This window comes from Rhopilema esculentum, chromosome 15, assembly GCF_057945365.1.
Source record: "Rhopilema esculentum isolate cy_ngs chromosome 15, ASM5794536v1, whole genome shotgun sequence".
Taxonomy (NCBI): Eukaryota; Metazoa; Cnidaria; class Scyphozoa; order Rhizostomeae; family Rhizostomatidae; genus Rhopilema; species Rhopilema esculentum.
The window spans coordinates 730,868-753,175 of record NC_142829.1 but is presented as its reverse complement, the minus strand read 5'-3'; the positions used below and the strand labels follow the sequence as shown (position 1 = coordinate 753,175).

Here is a 22,308-nt window from a genome sequence, read left to right as displayed (position 1 = left end):
ATTGATAATGTTACCTTCGAACAGTTGAAAAAATCTTTGATCGTATGAACGCACATAAGCGTAGGAGACGCAGGCATAATTAATTGTATTTCAAGCTCCATTCGGTCAGTTCTATTTCAATGAAGCGATCGATAATTTTAGGGAAGATCCATACTTAGCCCCCCTGGCGCTTTGCATTCACTTCGTCCATGCGAACACATGTTAGGTGTATCAACTTTTTATCTGGTTTGATCCCTGCTAAGCTTTCATAATGTACTACCAGGGTGGCAAACGACCCTCTACTCTTCCACAGAGGCTATTAGGGAGGGAGACGGAGAGGGAAAAAAGGATAAAGGAGGCTGTGGAAGATAAGGGAAGTGCGGTTTTTGGTGCACAGGCCGCAAGCAGCAAACCACTGCGCGTTCTTCAACCGTTAAAACGATAAATGTTGTCTGTAATTAAGAAATGAAAAATACCTATAAACAAGTCTGTTTTGAGTTTTTCGTAGTCAGTAGGATACATTTGTTTGTCTATGGTCTCCTCCGTGCAATTCTCGAGTGACTTGTGCACATTTGTGCATTTGATCATTACAATGTCGCTAAATCTCTCCACGTCAATTGTCTCAAGGTATTGTTTGGTGCCATCTGCTTTTTTAATAGAATCTAATGATATTTTTCTACAAATAACACAAAGCAAGCAGTTTTTCCGTTTACGACATTAAAGTGAACCTCCCGATGGTCTTGGGCTCCGTTTGCCACCGCAATCACATCTCAACGCAAGTACAAAACATTTCACAGAGGCTGTTTTTCGTTTTCTCTTCTCCTCCGCCCTCCTCACCACTTCTCCGCAGCTCCACCTTTTCTCACTTCCTATCTCCCTCAGGCCCTCTCCGCGTTTTGGACATTTATCTGGTAACAATATCACCTGGAATGTCTTCCACAAAGTGCTATGCTAATCAGCGCATATTGGAAAGAGCGGTGACGATGGTTTTGATTGTGATTGAAAGGATAATGGTGGTGACCGTGATGATTATGGTGTTCGCTTGTTATGTTGCTGATAATCTGAGATGAATGTTTGCTAAGATTGAACATAACCCCCGGTCATATGTTTCAAAACCTTTCCTCTGTGAGACACAAGAGGAAATCGTGAAAGAACCCATTGTTTGATTTTTAATTAACGAGCATTGATAAAATGTTTTTAATTTAAAATAATCGTCATAAAGTTTAATTGATGGAGAATTTAAAAAGCAAGTTTGTACACAATTAAATTCTCGTGTTGTTCGAAGGGAACCATTTATGACGTCATTCCATTCCCATTGGCCTTGCGATCGAGTGCAACCACTGATCAGTGAATGCAACCAATACGATGATGCATCGATCCTCCTCCCCATCGTTTAGTAATGGTCTACCGCAACGTGACGAATGTCGTAAGCCTTCCCAATGTGGGCCCAGCAATTAAGGGTGTCGCAATGCCAACGGAAAGCCTCCAGTGCAGTTAAAATGGTTCGCGATTAATGCCTACAATACTGTAGTGTCCCGCATATAAGAAACATAACTTTAAGAAAAAAGATCATGTTTTTCAAAAAAAAATCCCATTTTATAGGAAATTGGACAGGTCTGAAAAAGCATGTTTCTTATAAAAACTATATTGATTGAAACATTTGAATAAGATATGTAGTGATGTTGGTCATGCTTAAATCATATGTTTTGTATCAAAATCATAGAAATTTTCCCTGATTTGTAGTTTATCTTATTTTATAAGAAAAAAGTTAGACCTGAAATTGAAAATATTGTTTCTTTTATGTGGGACACTACTGATTAGTGTCTTATACAATTCTACAAAGCAAGAGAGGCGATTATTTTGATGCATAGTGAAAGAACGGTCTTTTTTAATAATTCTACGAAGCTTGAGCTACCACCCTAATATTCAATTCTTAAAGCCCTTTTCCGGATTTTGCTGGATTTTGCTGGATTTTGCTGGAGATTGGGTATGGCTTTTCAAGTGACACAGAAGCTCGAAACGACACAGAAGAAATTTCTATCATTAATTTTTATGAACAACTGATAAGTAAAAAGTCCTCTTCAAAGTGTTTATTTTTTAAGGAAATTTGTTCTTCGTTATTATTGAGATAGTTGTATGTTTGTAATTCTAATAAATATCCTGTCGTTTCAGATGTGAACGAGTAGATCTGAAGCGTGGTTGCTGTTGTTCTTTGTTTGCTCCTGTCGTGCCCTTTTTGGCACGATGCCGCGGACAGAACTTTCCTAGTGTACCCCCGTGACTTTTCACTACACCTTTGTTTCAGAATTGTATGAATTGGATCGATTTTTAATCCTATTGTAGAGGGTAAAACAAGTGAATCTTTGGCAAATGTGTGGTTGAGAACACTGCACACATCCTACAGTTGGAGGAGCAAATTTTGTCGAAGGTTGAATGGATTCGTTTTGAACGGGGAGAATACATTATCAAGGTAAATTTGGATTTTGAAGCTAGATTTTTCTTTCACCTTCCTGTGTTTCGTCTTTGTTTTAAATAATGATTTGCTCCCTTCCTGTGATGTAAAACCTTTTTGCATTCAATTCACGGTGAATCGGAAAAAGCCATATTTACTTTGTGTGTGATAGGAAATATTTCTTATCTTTTCGTCGATACAGTCAACATAAATCTAATTAAATTTCATCGTTACTCCAAATTTTGGTGCTTGTGAACAAAAATTAAATACCTCATACGAGCGTAACACAACAACTCATTTTTGATTGTGACTTGCTTTTGGCTAACACATGTTTTGCTATAAAAAAAGAATTGTAGGAAATTTCAATAAGTGGTTTGGCACACAAATGCCAACTTAAATATCAAGTCATTTAAACACTTTACAAAAAGCCTTTTCAACTCTTTTACATATAGCCCTTTTAGTGACATTCGAATCTAGCGCGCCCCCTTCAAACAAAGAATGGTCATTTCTATGCTGCGCTTCAAACCGTCGGTAAAAATATTTATGCATTTTTCATCAGAATCTAAGCTCATGATGAATGCACAGTATCGTCGTTTTATGTTCGTTTCATTGCTAAACATGGACGTAGAGGAGACTAAAATAAACGCTTGGGGTTGGAATGGGTCTTTTGACCGAACACTGTTGCCTTACGATAAATTACTCGAATTGGCCTGAAGTTCGATCAATTTTGCTTGATTAGGCTGCAGCCCCCCCCCCCCCCCCAGCCCCTAAATATCATACGTCTACGGTCCTTAAAATTTTTTTACAGGTTTATTAAGATAGTGTTGGGTTTTTATAGACGTTTTTATTAGAAAAAACTTGCACAGTTCTTTACAGCAATGATTTCTCTTTGCATTTGGCACTTGGGCTCATGAAAATAGAAAGGTAGATTTCTAAAGGGGGCGTTTATTTACGAGAGATTGGTTGCAATGGGCGTTAAATAGAGACAGCCATTTGTCCGAAGGCGTTCCCAAATTGAGAGACTTAAAGGTCGATGGAAGGCGTACCACAGCTTTATGAATGTCATTTTGAAACATATCAGGAATTTTCTGCCAAGAAGAAAAGTCGCAATTTTCAAGAATCCTTTATACAGATATAGAGTAGAATGGTAATTAAAAAGCCGGGGAATGAATGAGGTCAAGGTGAATCAAATTTCATTGAGAAAACTCAACCATAGTAATGATACTATTTTCGACTTGATTTTTTGCGCTAAAAAAAGAAGAGGATCTTGTGTCTTGGTTAACCAGAATTGTTTCTACCAACTCTCACGTTGAAGTTGGTCGTTATGGAACCAACACTAGGTTAGACCCAAACGCGATAGATCAGGTTATCTTGATTAAAGAGGCCTCCAAGAGAGTCCACACGCCGAACAAGTTATCATCGAGCCAGTGAATGAAATCTTTTGTGTCTGTTTCCATGAAAGGTTATTAACCTTACCAAATATGAGTTAATTGGAAAATATTTCTTGATAGAAAAAATAGTTTATTTTGTTAAAACACAATGGAAGTTATTTTTGGTGGTTTCAAGCAGTAATGTTAGACATCAAATGTTTAATACTTATCGTTTCATACTAAGCAATTAACTTGTTATCGTTGGTAAATATATTCGAGAAAGTATGTTTGATACAAGTTGTCGCATTCGTATACATAATAAGTATTTCCACAATCACTTCAGAATAAATTGGTTATAAACAATCCATACTGTTTGTGGTTTCACCAATAGATACCGTCTTCCGTGATTTGACTACAAATAGCCTGAGGGACCCCTTTTGTCAGTTTGTGTGGATCGTGACGGCCGTGTTAAGGACTTATTTCTACGTACCCAAAACAGGAGCCGTTCTCAACGAATTGGATAAAACCCAGATAAAGTGAAACCCAAGCAAAGAGCATCAGTCAGTTTTCATCATGGCAAGGAATTTCCGCAGTATTTGGCACAACCATATTTGGAAGTTAGCAGTTTTTGTAAGTACCAACATTCCTGCAGTCTAAAATTGTTTTGATAATTTTAGTTTGTCCTTGTTTTCTCCGTGTCTTTCCAGGTCTTATACTATCTTTCTTGCTTTTCGTATGTTTCTTAGTATTTTCTTCCGAAATCAGAACTTTGTTAATTAGTTGAAGTTGTTAATCTGTGAAAATATTTTCTAAGCATTCACCTGAAGGCGAGTGTCGTTCTGGGTTGGCTGTGGGCAAGAGAGATCAAGGGAATTTCCGGTCTTACATTATATATTATCAATGGATCGTTTGTTGACAATAGGTTTCGGCAGCTTCAATAATCCATTTTGATTACTAGTCGAACACTGATGGGTTGACCAGCACCCCTCTTCGTGCAATTTTGTTGGGGGTCCCTTTGTTTTGAGAATGATGTGGCTGATGTTGTTTATTGCTGCTGCTGTTATGGTTAGACCCCAAGTTAAAACTTTTTATTTTCAACGAAGTCTGTTGAATGAAGATAGCTTGTTTTGATTAACGAGAGTTTGCGTTTTTCTCATTATCCATCAGATAATCACTAAGGCAAAAGTGAAACAATTACAAAATGACCTGTTAATTTATGAAGGCTATAAGAGAGTTTATAGCAACTGCTTGTCAATTTGGTAAAAGATATCAATTTTCCACCCAGGCAAGGGTATACCTGAAAATAACACATTGTTCTGAATGGCCGTTTTGTCTTAACATCTAGTTAAACATCAAACTAAAACGGCACCTACGTTTCGTTGCTGTCAAACCAAAACCCTTATCAAAAGTCCGTAAATCCTTTTGTTTCTTTTTGAGTCGATTAAAGTTGACAAAGAGGCTCCAGGTGATTAGCCTCCTTACCGCAGAATTTCAATTGCTGTGAATTGTGGCCAGAAACGATTTTTTTAAAGTCAGTCGGAGCCTTGAGACATTGTTACTGAACTCCATTAATTAAATATTTAAGGGTCAAATTATATTTTCTGTTATTGTAATGCAGTGAAATTTTGCACTTTTTTCAAACTTAGCTTCGAACTCATTCTAGCATTTCTAAACAGGGAGTGATATTCTGCTGTGAATGAAAAAGTATTATCACTGGCAAGGGGTTCGAGTCCTGCCCCGGCGGTGACAATTGCTTCGAATTCTTTTCTCTTGGATTATTGATCATATGATATTCATCATTTTTAGAAGATGACAATGTTCATCATTTTTTCGACATTTCTTCTTAATTGAAATTTGATGTCAGTTTAACTTTGTTGTTTATTTTGAATATTTAAACCTGTCGATCTCTCATTAATCTCACATGTTTCATAACTATATTGACAAATCTGAAATTTATTCCAGGTTTTTCTGTTAACTGCAAACCTTGTCATCTTCTACAAAACCTACCGAAAATATCACGAAGAAGCCCAATACTTTTACTTACATCAAATGCTTGGGGTATGTCTCTATTGATCGTACTCGTAATACAAATAATTTCAGATTTATTTACTTTGGTTCGCAGCACTGGTTTCGTTAACGTTGCTTAAAAACATATTTGCTAATCATAATTGTTTTGCTCATCTCGTATCGAGCTTTATGCACTAGTTGAACCCTTAAGATTATGTTTGCTTTGATGAAATAAAGGCCGTTGACTTTTTGTAAAATACAAAATTAAAGCTGTTTATCTATCTCATCGAATGCCTACCCAAAATGATATATGCAAGAGTCACCATTTTGGCCAGCAACTTCTTTAAGACTAGCTTTACAAATCCCACCTCTTACCTATAAAAGTACTCTGTTTGTTGGGACTTTTTGTACATTACCAACCCTTAATGTAAAACAGTATATTCTTTGCTAGGACTCCCTGTGTATTGCCCGTGCATCTGCTGCTACCATTTGCTTCAATATTTTGGCAGTGATGCTTTCCATGTGCAAAACATTTGTCTCTTCTCTACGCAACCTCGTCTCCAAGGTAAGCCAGTAAATATTTACATGATGTTCTCCAAAATAATCCACTTTCTCAGTGTAATCTCAGCTTCTTGTTTTGCCAGTTTCTACCAGCAAATGATAGTTATTGCTTTTCATAATCACTGCATTAGCTGAAACCTGCTAAAGCAAAGCAAGGCACGATCAGCACTTCATTTTAATTCCATTTGCTTCACCTAAAAAGATGTGGAAAGAAGACTATTATCAATCAACCAAACGGCCTTGCGATATTTTTTAACTATTTTCGAAGTTGGATTAATTTCGTACTGACAGTTTCGTTTTTCGTAGCTTTGCGTGTCTGGAATAAGAAAACTTTTGGATGAGAAAAAGTCCATGCACATTCTTTGTGGATTGATGCTTTGCTTATTATCAAGTAAGAATTTTGTCATTCTGCTTCTTAGCAACATCATGAAAAATATGGAAAAATGCACGATGAAATGAAAAATAGTGTAATTTGATCAACAGGTATAATTCTAATCATCGAAAGCTTTGTCTCCATTTTGCATTTTCATTTTTGTTTTTAACTTTTTCTTTTTTCTCCGTTTCAGTTGTTCACACAGTCGCCCACTGCATCAACAATTTCCAGTTTAACGAAAATTTTAACGAAGAACACCCTGGAGTGAATTTATTTCCTAAAAAAGAGCAGGTGAATGAATTTTAACTAATTTTCTGCTTTGTGTAAAAGCAATTGTGGCTTTTATCAGAAAAATGCATTCCAGAGCAAGCCACGGAGAGAGTAAACGACAGAAAACCACGAAACCCAAAATATGATAAAAGTTCAACGCATACCATGCTAAAATTTTGCCAATGCATGAAAAACATGTTGTTTTCTTAAAGCATTTGTACTGATCTGATTTGTCGAACTCTTAAAATTATCCCGTTGCAGCCAGTTCTTTTCTATTTCAATCTACTGGTTTGCCCAACTTTGCCTCTTACATCTCCTTCAAGCAGTTTTTCAATGTTTGTTCTGGATGTCCCTTGGCCATATGCTGCTGCTCTGCCCAGATTTTTGTGCATTAGCTTCTGCAACAATCATCCTAGAGCTGGTTGAAGCTTCAGTTGTAATAACAAAGTTAATAGATTCAATTTCTGAATATGCTCATCAACACACATTAACTGATTTGGAAAATATCATGCTAGTATTTTTTAGCTCAATATGTAAGTTAATAAAACAAATGAATTAACAAGTGGTTCATTTTATGCTTACAGATGGGCAAATATTCAGTTTTCTTTACAAGTGAGTTCGATTTTGCTATCTTTGTATAATATTGTTTCTTTTTATAAGCCATATTATTTATCATAATTGTAAAAGAGATGTCTTCAGCTGGTACGCACAATAAAGCATTGGCCTCGCTTCAATGTGAAATTTCTTTTATGACAATATTTGTCTGTTAGCAGTTTAAAAGGTTAAGCGATTGGAGTGCTTATATCTGCATAACAAGCTGACAATAAAAGCATTTATTTTTCCTGTCATCCGCTTTATAAACCAACGTTCCAGTTTGACTGGGATTACCGGGGTCTATTTGAGTTTTCCATCGAAATCCCGTTACAATGATCTGTATAGCAGAGGTTTTTACAAGCAGAAATTCCCGACTTAGTATTTGCCGGGTCCTGAGGCGGCAAACTGGGAAACGAGATTTGCTCCTTTCATCACTTGAAACTGGGATTTAGGCGACTGGGACCGGGAAAATCGTTATCGGACACGGATGGCTAGTGCATTGAGCCCTGTCACCCACTCTGCGAGATAAACGCGTAATAGAAATGGGATTTTGCATAAAAAGCTGGGAGCTGGGAGGGTGTTTAGTTTTAACACAAACTTAACATGTACCATAATGACGTGTCAGCAACTGGAGGCATTTCTTAATGCAATATCCCTCGCATTAGCCCCATTTGTTTTATATGTTATGTTCATGGATGAAAGAATAATGACACAAAGATACAGCATTTTCTGCAAAGTGGATGAGGAGGGGGGGATAAACAATTTAAAGACCACGCCCTTCATTCTGTAAGAAAACGCTCTTTTACCAGCAAGGAAGACAAATTCTCCCTATACGAAAGCTCATCTCTAACTTTCGGTTCCATAAAATCAATTTCGAAATCGCAGAATCACTCTTTCCAAAATATTACTCTTCCCCTAACATTTTTCATCGTCGAATTTAACTGAAATGCCAAATTGACTCCTGTCGAGAACTAGGGTGCAGGAGAATGTGTCCCAAAGCCCTACGTGATGCCACCATTGACGGGCATTTTTCTAGATAACGAGTAAAAATTGACTTTATTCAGATTTGTTCGTAGTTGTTGCTCCAGTTTTTATAATTCATTATTGCTGTTGCACGAGAAAGCAAATTTTTATTGTCAAGATCTGATCACATCAGTCTGTAGTGGTGAAATCTGAGTAAAATTGATTCTAATCTCATTGTCTTTGGTTAAAAAATGTCTTTTCATTTCAGCAACTGGAGCCACGGGATTGCTCATGCTTGTCATTCTAGTGCTCATGGTATGCTATTTCTGTTTCATTTCATGCAAATATTCTGTTCTATTCTGTTGCCAACACTTCAAGGAACATTACATTGGTAGTAACTACCGTTTAATGGAATATGAATAATGACGCACAGACTTTGTCAATTTAGATCATTTATTTTTTTGATTTTCCAATGGATCCACTAAGTAGGTTCACTGAAAAGGCACAAGTCAGTTTCAGAGTTGTGAAAGTTCAAAATATTTCAAGGCTTTTCTTTTCGTTTCAGTTCACATCTTCTATCCCATCTGTACGGTATGTTGACCTTTGACGAAATTGTTCTTTTTTCTTTAAAACAGTCTTCTAACTGACATTTTCTTCTCCGGCTGTAAGTTCGTCGTTTTCCAGACTGCCAGACTAGGCTGACACCAGACTTTGTTTCTATCAGAACAAGACAATATTTTTCAAACAATAATTGAGTCCCACCTGCCCAATTCTCGTTATATTTTTCAAAAGTTGAGTGAGGTGGAAGCGAATCAGACTTAGCAATTATCCACTTTGAATCAAAGCCAAAAAACTAATCCTTATTTTCTTGCTTCTCAGGCGAAAAAATTACGTCATATTTTGGTATACTCATCATTTAGCGTTTCCATTCATTGGCTTGCTGCTCCTTCACAGTTACGGGTAAGTGATTCCAACAGCCACAATATTGTTGAACAATTTTTATGGAAACGTCCGTTTGTTGAGAATGTTGAGAGGAGAATGGGAATGAGAGGAGAATGGGGATGAGAGGAGAATGTTGTTGTACGTAACAGTTCCTTTTTAGGTAGTTGATTATTACCACGTTTTTGTTGTCATATTACCACATATTAAGTTGTGTTGTATTTTCAAATGCAGCAGAGTAACTAAAATAGTTGAATTCATCAATAGCATCAGTGTTACTTGATATCTTCGGTAGCTAGCAAATCACGATGTTAATGATAATTTTATCAGACAGATTACCTGTCGCGTCAGTTAAAACTGTTGAACATTTTATTTCGTTGTTTTAAAGACCTTCTTCATTTAGGATTTTACTGTTCTCTTTGCAATAAATAATATTGTCACGCTGAAAAAGGAACTTGGTCGTAGAGTAGTCTGAATTGAGTTATGACGTCACAAGGATGTCACCCTGCCAATCGCACTCAAGTTGCTGGCCATGGGAGTTTTTCAGCCTAAGCGCACTGCGGCATCAGCGTCCAACCCACTAATCGGGCGTTTTCGCGTCTTGTGCCATTGCCGTACGCCAGGAACTTTCTAATCTCCCACCCCTCCTTAAGAGGGGGCCCTGCTAGAGCCTTGAATGACCTTTGTCTCAGACCTTCCCAGGAGATTTGCGAAAGCACTGAGGCCCTCCGTTTGTTTCTCCTTAAGCAGGCTTACGACCAAGCCAGAGATGCATTCATATTTCCAGGGCTATATATCGTGGGCTTGAGTTATGCGCTTTGCATGTGGGCAATTGGTTATTCGAATAAGTTATCAATTTACGCGTAAAGGTACAATCTGCATGATTGTAGTAACTGCAAGTTGATATATTAATGTAAAATAATGACGAGAAAGGCAATCTGAAATTTTTAATTTCACGCATGCGCACTCCCGTAGCATATCATTGGTTGATTGAAGTTTTTTTCAGGTGCATCATAAAGAGGCAGAAAAATCTCATTGAACATTGGCCAGGATGTGTTTACACAAACGAAACGAATCGCGCATCCAATAGCATTCCTGATGACAAGGTATATTGCCGAGCGCATGCTCAGTTCGATCAAGACCCTGCACAGGTACGCAAATAGAGAATGTTATCTTACTTGGCAGCTTTTAAAGCTTCGATGGCTAGGTCATCATTTACTCTAGGCATAACGACTGTTTTTTTACAGTAGAAATTCGCCATGGTATCTTATTTTGTCGTTATTTGGTTGCATTCTGTTGTTACAAAGTCATATTTTGTCGTTTTTCGGCTCCATTTTTGTCTCTTTACGAATAGGCCTGGAAATGGATAATTGTCCCTTTGGTGTTGTATATATTTGATCGCCTAATCAGAAGATGGAGAGGAAGCAAACATGTTGATATTAAAAAGGTAACTTTCAACCTTGATATTTTCTTTTAAAATTTACAAAATATTCCTGAAATAAACTAATTAAAAATCATTTGCGCATGTTTGAAGAGCCTAAATAAACAACTAAACATCTATATCAAGAATAAAATTATAGAAAGAATATGTTCCTTTGGCAGACCACGTGAATTGATTGCTAATTCTCTTCAAGGCTATCTATCATGACCTGATATTTTGGATTCTGGGACATCCTTTTCAGGGTCACAGGCACTTGCCGGTTGCGTTTAACGAGAAGCAAGTTTTTATCCATACTAAATTTGTTTTTACTATATCAATTTACTTTTTCGTACACCCATAACATTATCATGTATCCATTAGGCCATTTGGCATGAAGGCAATGTTATTGAGCTTCAGCTGGTTCAGCATGGATTCGCAGCTGAGCCAGGACAGGTAGGTTCTAAATGTATGTTTGAGAATTAGCATGCCCAGCAATTGGTCTTGCAATGTAGTATGGGGGTACAGATCTAGACCTGTTTACATGGAAGAGGAGTTCGCATCAAGCAGAACACTAAACTGCATTTTCATTTCATTTGGCCGAGCTTAAGGGCAGTTCGGTTAGACAGGATCCACAAAAACACAAAACGAACATGAAAAAGAGCTTCTTTTGTTTTAAATGTGTGTTTACATGGCCTGGTCATCCTGCCTCCATGTAAACAGGTCCTGGATATGGTGAAAAAGGCTCCACAGTAGTCCCTTGGTCAAACAATATCTGAAGGGGGTGCCCAAAATATTTGCTTGCAGTCTTCTTTACAAATTGTGAATTTGGTTAGCTGGCTCAGTGAAACTGGAAAGCTGATATATGGTCATGAACACTTATAAAACTTATCAAATGTGAAGTTAGAGAACCGGTCTTAGATACACAATGCCAAAACTTGTGTATCTAAGACTTGTGTAACTTGTGCCAAAACTATTCAGTTCTTCGTGGTTCAAAAAATCTGTTCTCTAGACAAGTATAATGAATTGACTCCATATGGTATTTGTCTCACTTGATTTGCTTTACATGTGAAAGGGTAGTAAAAACATTGGCAATTTCTGAGAAAAAAATCATTTCAAGGGGCGAAAATGTTTTCTTTTATCTGCTAACCATAAGTTGAATAATATTTCTACGGGTAAATTCGACTGTGAGTTAAATTCAAGCATGATTACTAATGAGGATTTAAAGTCGGTGTTCTTTTATTCAGACTTTTAAATGGAAAACTTCAGCCCGTTAGCTGATAATATTTCTATAATCTCCAATGGTTCATGGTACATAAGAAAGACACTTTTATCAAGTAATTTAGAATAATTTGACTAGACTTTTTTTACTAATACAAATGAGCTTTCATACTTGGTTTCTGCTTCACGACTTTTCAACTTTTTTAAAAATGGCTTTGAAAAAAGCAAACATTTAGTAAACTAAAGCTTTTCGTCTAACACTCTTCAGAGTTTAAACCATCAGAACATAGATCGAAAACTCTACGCTAGGAAATATATATACCCAGTTGTGGATCGAAATAGGCCAATCAGAAACGCGAGCACATAACTGTAAAGGTTGACCAATCAGTGCCGCTTGCCAATGATGTTACCAATGGAGTCCTAAGGTGAAAACGAACTCCTTTTGTCTACACAATAGTGGTTTTTTCGTGCTTATGTAGATAGATTCTAAAATTGCTAGATGGAACGACGATCGGGCTTTTCCAATAATCCGAAACATGTCGCCATTATAAATTTTTGCACAATCTGGGTTTTTCAGTAAATGCTGCCCGATAGCAGAATCGCAGGTTTTAGTTGTACTTTTAGATCGGCAAGACCGAGGTGGCTGTTCTCTTTGAGGATGAGTTTTGTTTCTAATTCTAGACAGAACATTTTGTTTTATTCTATCCTCCAATTTTGGGTAGTGCGTCCTGCGTTGACAAAATCACACTGGCGCATAAATTCATGTACAACGGAAGAACTCTTTTGTGAGGTAGGAACGTAATCCTTATGAATGGAGGGAAGGGCCTTTTTGTACCGTAAACAATGCGTGGTTTCACGGCAATAAACAATTTGTTGCGGCCTGTTTTTTCTGTATTTCGAAATGTAAGGAACTGTTACTGATCCAAGGTAGATAGACCGGGCACTTTTGGGGACCAAATTTTACGTCAGCCAAGAAATTAGCTATCTTCTCCTTAATGTAAACTGAAATGACATCCTCTGGATAGCCGTTCTCCAGAAAGATTTTTTTATTGATTGATCTTCATAAATTGAGTCACTTTTTCTTTTTTAGTTTATTCAAATACAATGCCCAGAAATCGCAAAGTTTGAATGGCACCCGTTCACCTTGACTAAAGTAAGCCAAAACTCAATGAAATGACATCAGTGATTGTATTAATATGTTAAATCTTATTGTCCTAAATGCATATCTTGTATGGTCCTAATGAGGGTCCAAGTGAGCTTATGGGAGTTTAGTATCTGCATTATTGTTGTTTTTGGCCATGATGTTTAGCTGTTTGTTTTGTTTAGGAACAAATCGGCAATCATCTTTTTTTCATAATTTGTTATTTTTCCTTTTTATATTATTCGTCAACATCTCAAAGTAAAATCCTTAATTCTCCACATCATTTTAAAGTGTTCTCTAGAAAGCTCAAAAGATGATCACTTTTCTGTTCATGTCAAAGTCGTTGGAAAGTGGACAGGTACTTTTTAGTACTCCTAGTTTGCTTCTTAAAGCTATTACATTATATCATCAATCATTTAGAGTTTTGTTTAAATGATTGTTTCTTAAATCAAATGTTTTCGCGTCAGATGAATATCAGGTTAAAAAGCCGGACTCTTTTTGCAACTGCGACGCCATTTTGATGTTAGCTCTTCAGTTTATTGCTAAAATTTTTATGACATCACCTTAAAGCTATAGTATGCAGGGGTAGGTTTTGTCCCTTTGGTATCAGATGCATGAAGACGCGCTGAAAATGCCTTTGTTCCGTTTCCCCATTGTAAAAAGGTGGTTACCCAGAATGTTAGCCTACTTTGTGTTGCTTGTGCTCGAGATTGAGGTGAAATAGCGGTTGATGGCGAAAAGTTTTATGCGGAACGATTTTTGAGTCAAATTTGTTATAAATCGCCAAACATCTTATCGTCAAAAATCTACAATAAAACAACAAGCAATAGGAAAAATTGTATTGAGCCTACTTCTTTCATGAAATTTTCTAATGTATAAATATACTAATGTAATACCAACATTTAAAGTAGTACTACTTCAACGCATGGTGAATTGTTTTATCGCTTTTAATGATAAATCCTGATATAGCTAACAAATACTGATGTCTTTTGCATGCATTTTGCTGACAATTTTTAAAGCTATTTCCTCTAGTAGCCTATTTAGTATTGAGTCTACGCCCCAAAAGACTCAGTGATTTTTCTGTTTGCAGAGACCCTAGCTAGTCAATTGTTCACAAAATCAAAGACGACCTCGTCCAGAAAGCAATCTCTTGTGCAGTATTCGAAATCACAAAGTGGACACATCACAAAGTTGGTTAAAAATATTGAATCTTTACGGTATGTTCAGCTATCGGTAGCTTTGAACCTAATAGCTATTAACGTTCGCCAACATTTTTTGGCTTACAAAAGTGTAGTGTAAATGATACTTAAATTTAAATTAAATTATTAAAGTTTTTAAACGGTCTTTTAATAAAGATTAAAGAGTTATTAAAACTATTAAAATTATTGATATTATGAGAAATTGTTAAAGAAATAGAAATAGATGTAGATGCAGATATAGATAGATAAAGAAATAGTTAGAAACATGTTGTATCGAAGACGAAATAGAAGCCGCCCTGTCGTCTATTGAGTATTAGTTGAAGTTTTCGAGTATAAGTCGAAATGAACGATTTGCTTTTGAAGCTTTAAAGTTTTTAAACGGTCTTGCACCTATAAGGAAAACACTTTAAACGACTTTACCACCAAAAGGACATTCGATGAAACAAAACAAATCTCATTTTGCCTTGCACACAGAGACCGCTCAAAAAGATTTTAGTTGTCAAGGTGTACAAAAACCTAACAAACTGTCACCTGATTTGAGAAATGAGGTCTCAATTGTGAGGTTGAAGACCCAATTTTATGACTTTTTTTTCAATTTCAAGCAGTCTTATTTTTGTAAATAATAGTTTTTATTTCTTAACGGTGGAAACAGGTGGTTGTTAACGTTGATTTTTAGCAGCTGTCCTTAACTGACCAAGCAAACTTCTATAAATCTTGATACATTATTATTGTATTATTTTTTATCATTGAATGGATTTTTGTTATTAATGGGACCAGAATAAGATTTTATCTTGCTTTTGTGTAAGGCTCGGTCGCAAAAACTTAATCTAGTTTGATAAAAATTGAAATAGCGAGAATATTGATGATTTATAAAATCTGCCTTGACAACTTATTCACCAACAAAATGATAATAACGATGGTTGGTATTTGTATTGCTCCACTGAACGTAGGGTTGAAACTTTCATGATCATTTTGTTTAATATTTACTGATGTAAACTATTTTCAAGTCCCCTTTGTAACACTTTTTCTTAGAATTTTCGTCGATGGGCCTTATGGAAGTCCGTGTCAAGTGAGTGTGATTTTGGTTTATCGCGATTGCCAAATGCAATTTCTCCGTATACCGGGGCGAAATATTAGCCATCACTGATTTGTGTATTTGTTGTTGTTTATTTAACCATCACTGATTTGTGTATTTGTTGTTGTTTATTCTCGTTGCGTTGCGGTGTTCCTGATACACTACTATTTTATCGATTTTTCCTCCGCCGCAAGATTTCCTCCGCAGTCCGTCGAGTATCGTGGCCTCTCCTTTATTCGCACACTGAAAATCAACACGTCTATGCATTATCGAGCCAATACAGCTTCTATCTTGGTAACTTCCACTACCTCCTCAAAAAGTTGTATAAGAATGTTTTTAGCTGCAGTTTATGGATAAGACTTTTGATTTAGCTTATTTTGTACCACCAGGATGTCACTGCATACCCAATCAGCATTTGCATCGCCGCTGGTATTGGCGTTACCCCCTTTGCAGCAGTCATCAACTCTCTAAGGTATGACATGTTGTCTGATAGAGCAGAAACATGCTGGCGGACTTAATCATGAATTTACATTCTTTTTGACGATTCCCCAATTTTAAATTGACAATTTTGTATTTGCTTGAAAATCAGATGTAATTTTTTAAAGATTATTTTTGTTTGAAGTGGTGTGGTACAGGATTTTCAAAACATTGAATAAAATGCAGCCTCATTTCTTGAAAAAGGACTGATTTTCTACTGTCTACTTTTATAAAAGAAAGAGATGCGTAAAGTATATGGTTTATTCTTAAAGAAATTTTGACTAAATTTTTCTACCCGAAATATCTTTATCCCTTATATCTACTTGAAGGTTTCAAAAGAAGATAAACTCCAACCAATAAGATATTTAGTAGTTTGAGATGTGCCAAAAACAGAATGCTTACAGTTTTTGATTTGCAAATTTGTGTGTATTTTGCAAGCTTTCTTTGCCTTAAACTGGAACAGTAATTGCTCGTTTCTTACTCCTCAGATTCAATATAGAACAAGGGAAGCTACGAAGACTCTACTTTATTTGGGTTTCGAGAAAAATGGATGATTTCCATTGGTTTCTACAGCTACTTTATGACTTTAATCAAGAAGTAAGTCGAAATTATCTCTTTCTGTTTCAATAGATCTTCATTTTCCAAACTGAAGACCTCTTCCTCTTTTCATTACCGATGCTTCAGTTTTGAACTTCAGATTTTCTTTTTTTTAAACGTCACATATATAAACTTCACAATATTATACATCCGTTGAATTGTGGCGATAGACTCTTGGGAAAAAACAGGAAAAACCAAAAATTTGTTATCTCAATCTGTTTACAAACGTGAAGGGTCTTTCTTTCATATATCTCCTCTGGTATTCTATCATATTTCCAAAATTAGTTCCTATTGCTTTTTTTGTAACTGTGAAACTGCTGCACTCTTGGTTATTTTGAAATCATTTTATTTTTTAGCTGATAAAGATGAATAAACCCGATCTTTTTGTTTGCAAATTCTATCTGACTGGAAAAAGTGACGATATTGAGAAGGTAATGAAACATTATTGTGCCTCTTTATGTTACTCATTTTCTGGGAGTATCGAGTTTTTGCATGGGATTATAGGTAAAATTATGTTCATTATTAGTTGAGTTTGAAGGAATTTAACTTTGTGTAAAACTTGGAGAGAGCTACCTTGCTTTAATGTTTTGAATAAGGCTGCAACATTTATTAAAAGGTATTTGCTTGTTCTTCGTCAGAATAGCAAAAATGAACATTTTACGAATATTCTAAGAGAAAATTGTTGGATATTCCTGAACATGACGTAGTGTTCTACAGACATCAACGTGGAAGATCAATATATTTTTCATGTTCGATAATATGTGTTGTTTTACGGAGTTTTGTCAATACAATTCACAAAAACTGAATAAGGAGAATTCTTATAGGTTATATGTTGCTGTTTTTAGGGAACATACCATCACAATCATAATTTGAGCACAGATTGGTTGAGCAGTAGACTACAGTTTGGCAGGCCAGCGTGGGAAGATGTTTTTAACAGCATTTCGCAGAATCATAGAAGGTGAATTTTTTTTATGAAATTCGTAGTTGCTTAGCAATCATTCACAACCTACTAACAATTTTTGTTAGCCATGCATCAAGATTTGCTCAGTTGATAAAAATCTTCCATAGGAAGTCAAAACCTATTTTCGTGTCATTTGCAAATAAATAAAAATCTGTAGCAGCATAAAGATTGCTTTCAATTTCTTTTAGGGAGAAAATTGGTGTGTTTTATACAGGCCCTAGGTCTATATCTCCTATTCTTCTACGCATGTGTCATACGACATGTCGCCATGGCAATTCATTTGAGTACCACAAGGATAGCTTCGGGTAGACACACAGTGGTCCAGGAGTGAAGGATCGCTAAATTCATATCTCTGAGGTTGGCAATTTAGGAAATTAAGGATCTTACAGTTTAAATGTAAGAAATAGTTCAATTGTCTATAGAGGGGAGACATTAAAAAACCCCAAAACAGCTCCTTTGGGATGGACAAATTTATCCTGAAGAATTTTTGCGTTGATAAATTGGAATATCAAGGAGATAACTTAGGGTATAACGAAAAAATTATATCTGGTAGTATATTATTGTTAGAATTAAGTGGGGGTTTCGAAGTCCAAGTTGAGGGGGCTCAGCGAACCTGGACAGGGGTGGTTAATAGAATTAGACAATGCAAAACAGAAATATATGTTGAAAATGGGAAAAATGGCAAATGTATCAAATTTCATGTTATTATGCTTTCACTAGAAAAGTAGAATGAATCAGTTTTATTGATCTGAAATAAGGTAATAAACAAGTCAACAAGCTTGTAAAGTTACATGTAAAGTTTTCGTTGAAAAATACTTCGTTATAGCCTTATTGTGTAGAAATAAATTTTAGAGAAATAAAGTTTTAATCTTAATATCTGAAGATCCGAAGAGTATTTGTAGCTTTTAGTTGCGTTTTAGAATTACCAAAAGTGACAAATTATGAGTATGTGTAAATTATATGGTAGCCTCTATATCAGTGAAATTTTCAATTTCATTTTGATTTTAACTAGGTCCCTTTGTAAATATTGCAAATTTGTAGATCAGAAATAGAACTAGCATGGACATTTCTGTTCGTAGAAGTGAATATGAATGATAACAAATCTTTATCTCCTGTTTGCATTTTCTTGTTCTTTTTATTGTTTTATCAGCGAACCAGGAAGATTCCAGTAGTACCAGATGTTCCCGTTTAGAGCCTAAAGGGTCATGGTATCAGTAGAGACTTGCGGTAGAAATTCTTCTTGCACAGCAGAAAAATGCCGCAAATTAAGATTGTAATTAATACATGGATCATAATGCATGGCACAGAGCTTTAACAGGATAGGTCTCTAGATCAGACTGAAAACTTTGATATGACGAAAGACCTGCTATATCATAGTTGCTGTGGCGGCGCCAGGTACTGCAGTAGGGTAATGGGCGTGGCCAGTGAGACGAAACCATTGTACCTCGTTTCAGTGCTTTGTACCAGGTTAGTTTTCCTTAGGAAATATGAACTACCCCTACCTAGCACTTTTTAATCGTTTTTAGAAGAAACATGTAGACCATGTTTTGAAAAGAGTGGGGGTTGGGTAAATACCCCCATATCCCTCTTGGCGCCGCCACTGCATCTTACTCGCTTGATGTTAATCTATACAGTTGTAGCCGATAATTTTTTTCCAGATAAATTGGAAGACAGTGATGCTAGTGAACTTTTCAAAAATGTTTACTCGTTTCACAAAGAGGGCTATTTATCATTAATTATATTTCCACCAGTCTCAATTTCTTTGAAGGACTCGTAGCAAGCCTACTGCTTCATTTTGTAAACAAATTTCCCTCCCCTTCACCCTCGCAAATGCGAAAGCTTGTAGAAACCTGTAGGAAAACCCTAGACACCAAAGATTTGATTGTTGTGGACGTGTGAAGGTAATGCCACATTCTGCTCATGCAAAGAAATTAGCTAGGTATTCTACAGTGGTCAATTCTACAATTCCGGACAAAATTGTTGAAACCAAAGCAATCTTTGCAGTTTTCTACTTTACGTCGCCCCAGTTCATTCGAATCCTCCCTTTCCCCTGAGTCAATGCTTGATAAGTAGTAATACCATTTGTGCTTCAGAAACATGTATTCAAAATTGAATAGGGGGGAGGGAAAAGTAATTTTTTCGTGAAAAAATCTCAACTACTTTTCTCCGGGATTGGAGGTCTATTTTTAATTAACCAACTTATTAATGATATCAATAAAACGTGACAAAACACAAAATATTTAGTTCCATGTAAAATATGGTTTGTGGGAAGGCAAGCCAGGAGCTATGGGTTCGCGATAGGCTTGACATATATGCCTGAAAACAAACAAGAAACTTGAACAAAGTATCCATGATGTCACAATTTAGCTACTGCAATTTTATAGCGATGTTTCATTATAGCTAAGTTAAAGACAAAATTCATAGCATCCACGGTAGAGCGCCACGAAGGGCATATCAAGATAGCATAGTGATTTTGGGGTATTCTTAATCAAATACATATCGGTTCGTCAAAGAAGTTTTCAGCTGTTTGTAACTAAAAATTACCGAACAAAGATGAATACAAATCCATTCTTTATTAAAGAAATGCTTAACTTAAGTTAGAAACATCATCTATACACGCAAACTTAGAATAGCAGAGAATACGTGTTATCTAGAGAGGAACCTAAAAATATTTCCCAATGAAATTAATAGGCCTTCAAATAGCATCTTATGATCAACTTTTGAATTGCACTCCCCTTTTCTTTCGTTCTCTACTTTCTTTTCCTTTTATATCAATTTTTATTTTTTACTTTCTTTAAGTTGTTTCCTTTATTATATATTCTTGCTGTTTTTGTTAATGACACAACTTCACATACATGTTTTTCCTTGAATCTATTTCTTTAAATATATACAATGTAACCTGTAGAAACACAAAATCGCGCGTAGCTCGAAAGCTCCTCTGAGTTATTTCTACGTGTCCTTGAGTGTTTAATTTTTCCTTGCTGACAATTTCATGTAAACTATGCTTTTTAAATCTTTTAATTGTTTATGTTAGCACTATCTTATCACTTGTAATTATTTAAAATATACTGATAATGAAATGTTAAAGTTGAAGTTGAAGAACCCTGACGAGGTTTACAATTGACAAAATATTTGTCAAAATCTTTGAAACATTTCAAGTAAGAAATAAGGATTTTGAATTTCACAGGCAGCTACACATTACGTAAAGCTTTGCTGTAATTTAATACATATCTAGTTTTGATTTTGATAGTGATTTTAGGCCGTATCCAAACTATATGTAATTTATATATTATTTTTAGAAAATACGAACTGTTTGAATTATGGCTGGCATTAATTTGTCTGGCGCGATCTGTTATGCCAACAGTAATAAATAAATCCTTTTTATAATTCAGGAGATTATTTCTATAATTTACCGCAGTGTCATTAACTGATGCCTTAAAAATCTGACGCCTGAAAAATCATTTTTGCAACCTTTTGTTAGTATTACTTTAAGAATGAAGACGTAAAACACTACGATAGCTGGCTGGTTTATCTCTTATCAGTATGACGTGTGTTATGATCAGTTGAGCTATGTCAATTTCAAAGGCTAAACTATATCATCAATTTAACGATTTTGTTAAGGATTAATTATACATTATCAGTTTGTTACAGGTTATAAAAACGGACCGAAGATTGAAAGCAATGATAAGTGACCTGGAGAATCCAGTTGTTTGAAGAAGGAATAACGCCTGCGATCCTGGCCACCTCTGCACCCACAATCAAATGATGGGAAGCACCACAAAATGGCTTAGGTGTAGACTCCGGTTTCACAAGGAAACTCGAAGCAAACTGTTGTTTCAACTGCATATCACAATTATGAGACCTGCTACTAATGACTGAGTTTATTGATATCATCGTGGTTAATATCATCAAAGGTATGACGATGGATAAAGTTTTGGAAAAAAATAAGCAAGAAATTGTACATCTACTAGAGGCTGACTTTTCAACTGGGTTGCAAAGCACAACTAATAATTAACAATTAATGAGGAGATATAGAAAATAACACAATTCGCAAGTCCTCCATAACACGTACCTGACAACTTCTGACCCCAAAAGCGAAATACCTCAACAAAAAGGTATAAAATTGTCCAGAAGTTCTAATGCTCACCTCAGTATCAGATATTCTCACATATTTATTGTACTGGATGTCAAAATTAACGTTTTTATGAACTCTAAAGCCCTCCCTCTAGATCTCACCCTAATCCCCCGTTGTTCAACCTTTGGATTAAGTGAAAATAATTCTTATTTGTGATTCACTGAATGGATTCATGCCTGTCCTGATTCCTTCATCAAAAATAATCAGTTTATCATTTTTTCTTGTTATACATACCGAACCACACGATTCAAACTTCAGAAAATTTAGATCATATTTCGCACCCACTTGACTACAAACAACAGAAAAATCTTTGGCTCAGTGAACATAAAGGAAGAAAACAAATTCCTATTTTAGAAATTCTTTCTCGTAGTGTAAATACAAACATCGAGCTTCTTTGCTTACCAAAATTCTAGTAAGGGTTTATAATGGCACGTTCTAGGTGTAGGTCAACCACTGCCAAGTTCCCATATTATTCAAAGAAACACTGAATAATATCAAAACTGAGACGACTAAGGTGAGCTGGGAATACTATCGTCTTTGTTGTTATCAATTGATTGTAACGGGATACAAAGGAGGT

At 35.8% G+C, this 22,308-nt stretch overlaps 1 protein-coding gene and 1 non-coding gene across 5 annotated transcripts; one reads left to right on the top strand and one right to left on the bottom strand.

The window, feature by feature from the left end:
- Positions 1–45: 45 nt before the first annotated feature.
- LOC135685730 (NADPH oxidase 4) lies at positions 46–21,934 on the top strand. 4 transcript variants are annotated; one of them, XM_065201781.2, is made up of 22 exons: positions 46–2,449; positions 4,193–4,431; positions 5,764–5,859; positions 6,260–6,373; positions 6,676–6,760; positions 6,936–7,033; positions 7,597–7,624; positions 8,838–8,884; positions 9,135–9,160; positions 9,449–9,529; positions 10,515–10,659; positions 10,863–10,955; positions 11,310–11,381; positions 13,237–13,299; positions 13,579–13,645; positions 14,378–14,504; positions 15,519–15,555; positions 15,951–16,033; positions 16,527–16,635; positions 16,992–17,066; positions 17,481–17,593; positions 21,248–21,934. In XM_065201781.2, the coding sequence occupies exons 2-22, from the start codon at positions 4,375–4,377 to the stop codon at positions 21,252–21,254; spliced, it is 1,623 nt and encodes a 540-aa protein (XP_065057853.2). In that variant the 5' UTR covers positions 46–2,449; positions 4,193–4,374; the 3' UTR covers positions 21,255–21,934. The 4 variants fall into 4 exon arrangements, with proteins under 4 accessions (XP_065057853.2, XP_065057852.2, XP_065057851.2 ...); XM_065201780.2 differs by having other exon boundaries at positions 21,238–21,934; XM_065201779.2 differs by lacking the exon at positions 21,248–21,934 and adding an exon at positions 17,785–18,706 and having other exon boundaries at positions 4,301–4,431.
- On the bottom strand, positions 9,964–10,270 carry LOC148958416 (Nuclear RNase P). Its single transcript, XR_016144662.1, has one exon.
- Positions 21,935–22,308: the final 374 nt, after the last annotated feature.

What these genes read in the sequence shown, in the direction of transcription:
- LOC135685730 (XM_065201779.2), top strand. Translation starts at nt 4,375, where the DNA reads ATGGCAAGGAATTTCCGCAGTATTTGGCACAACCATATTTGGAAGTTA. An exon ending in ACTTACATCAAATGCTTGGG is followed by an intron (nt 5,860 to 6,259) that starts GTATGTCTCTAT and finishes ATTCTTTGCTAG; the next exon opens with GACTCCCTGTGTATTGCCCG. An exon ending in TCGATCAAGACCCTGCACAG is followed by an intron (nt 10,660 to 10,862) that starts GTACGCAAATAG and finishes CTTTACGAATAG; the next exon opens with GCCTGGAAATGGATAATTGT.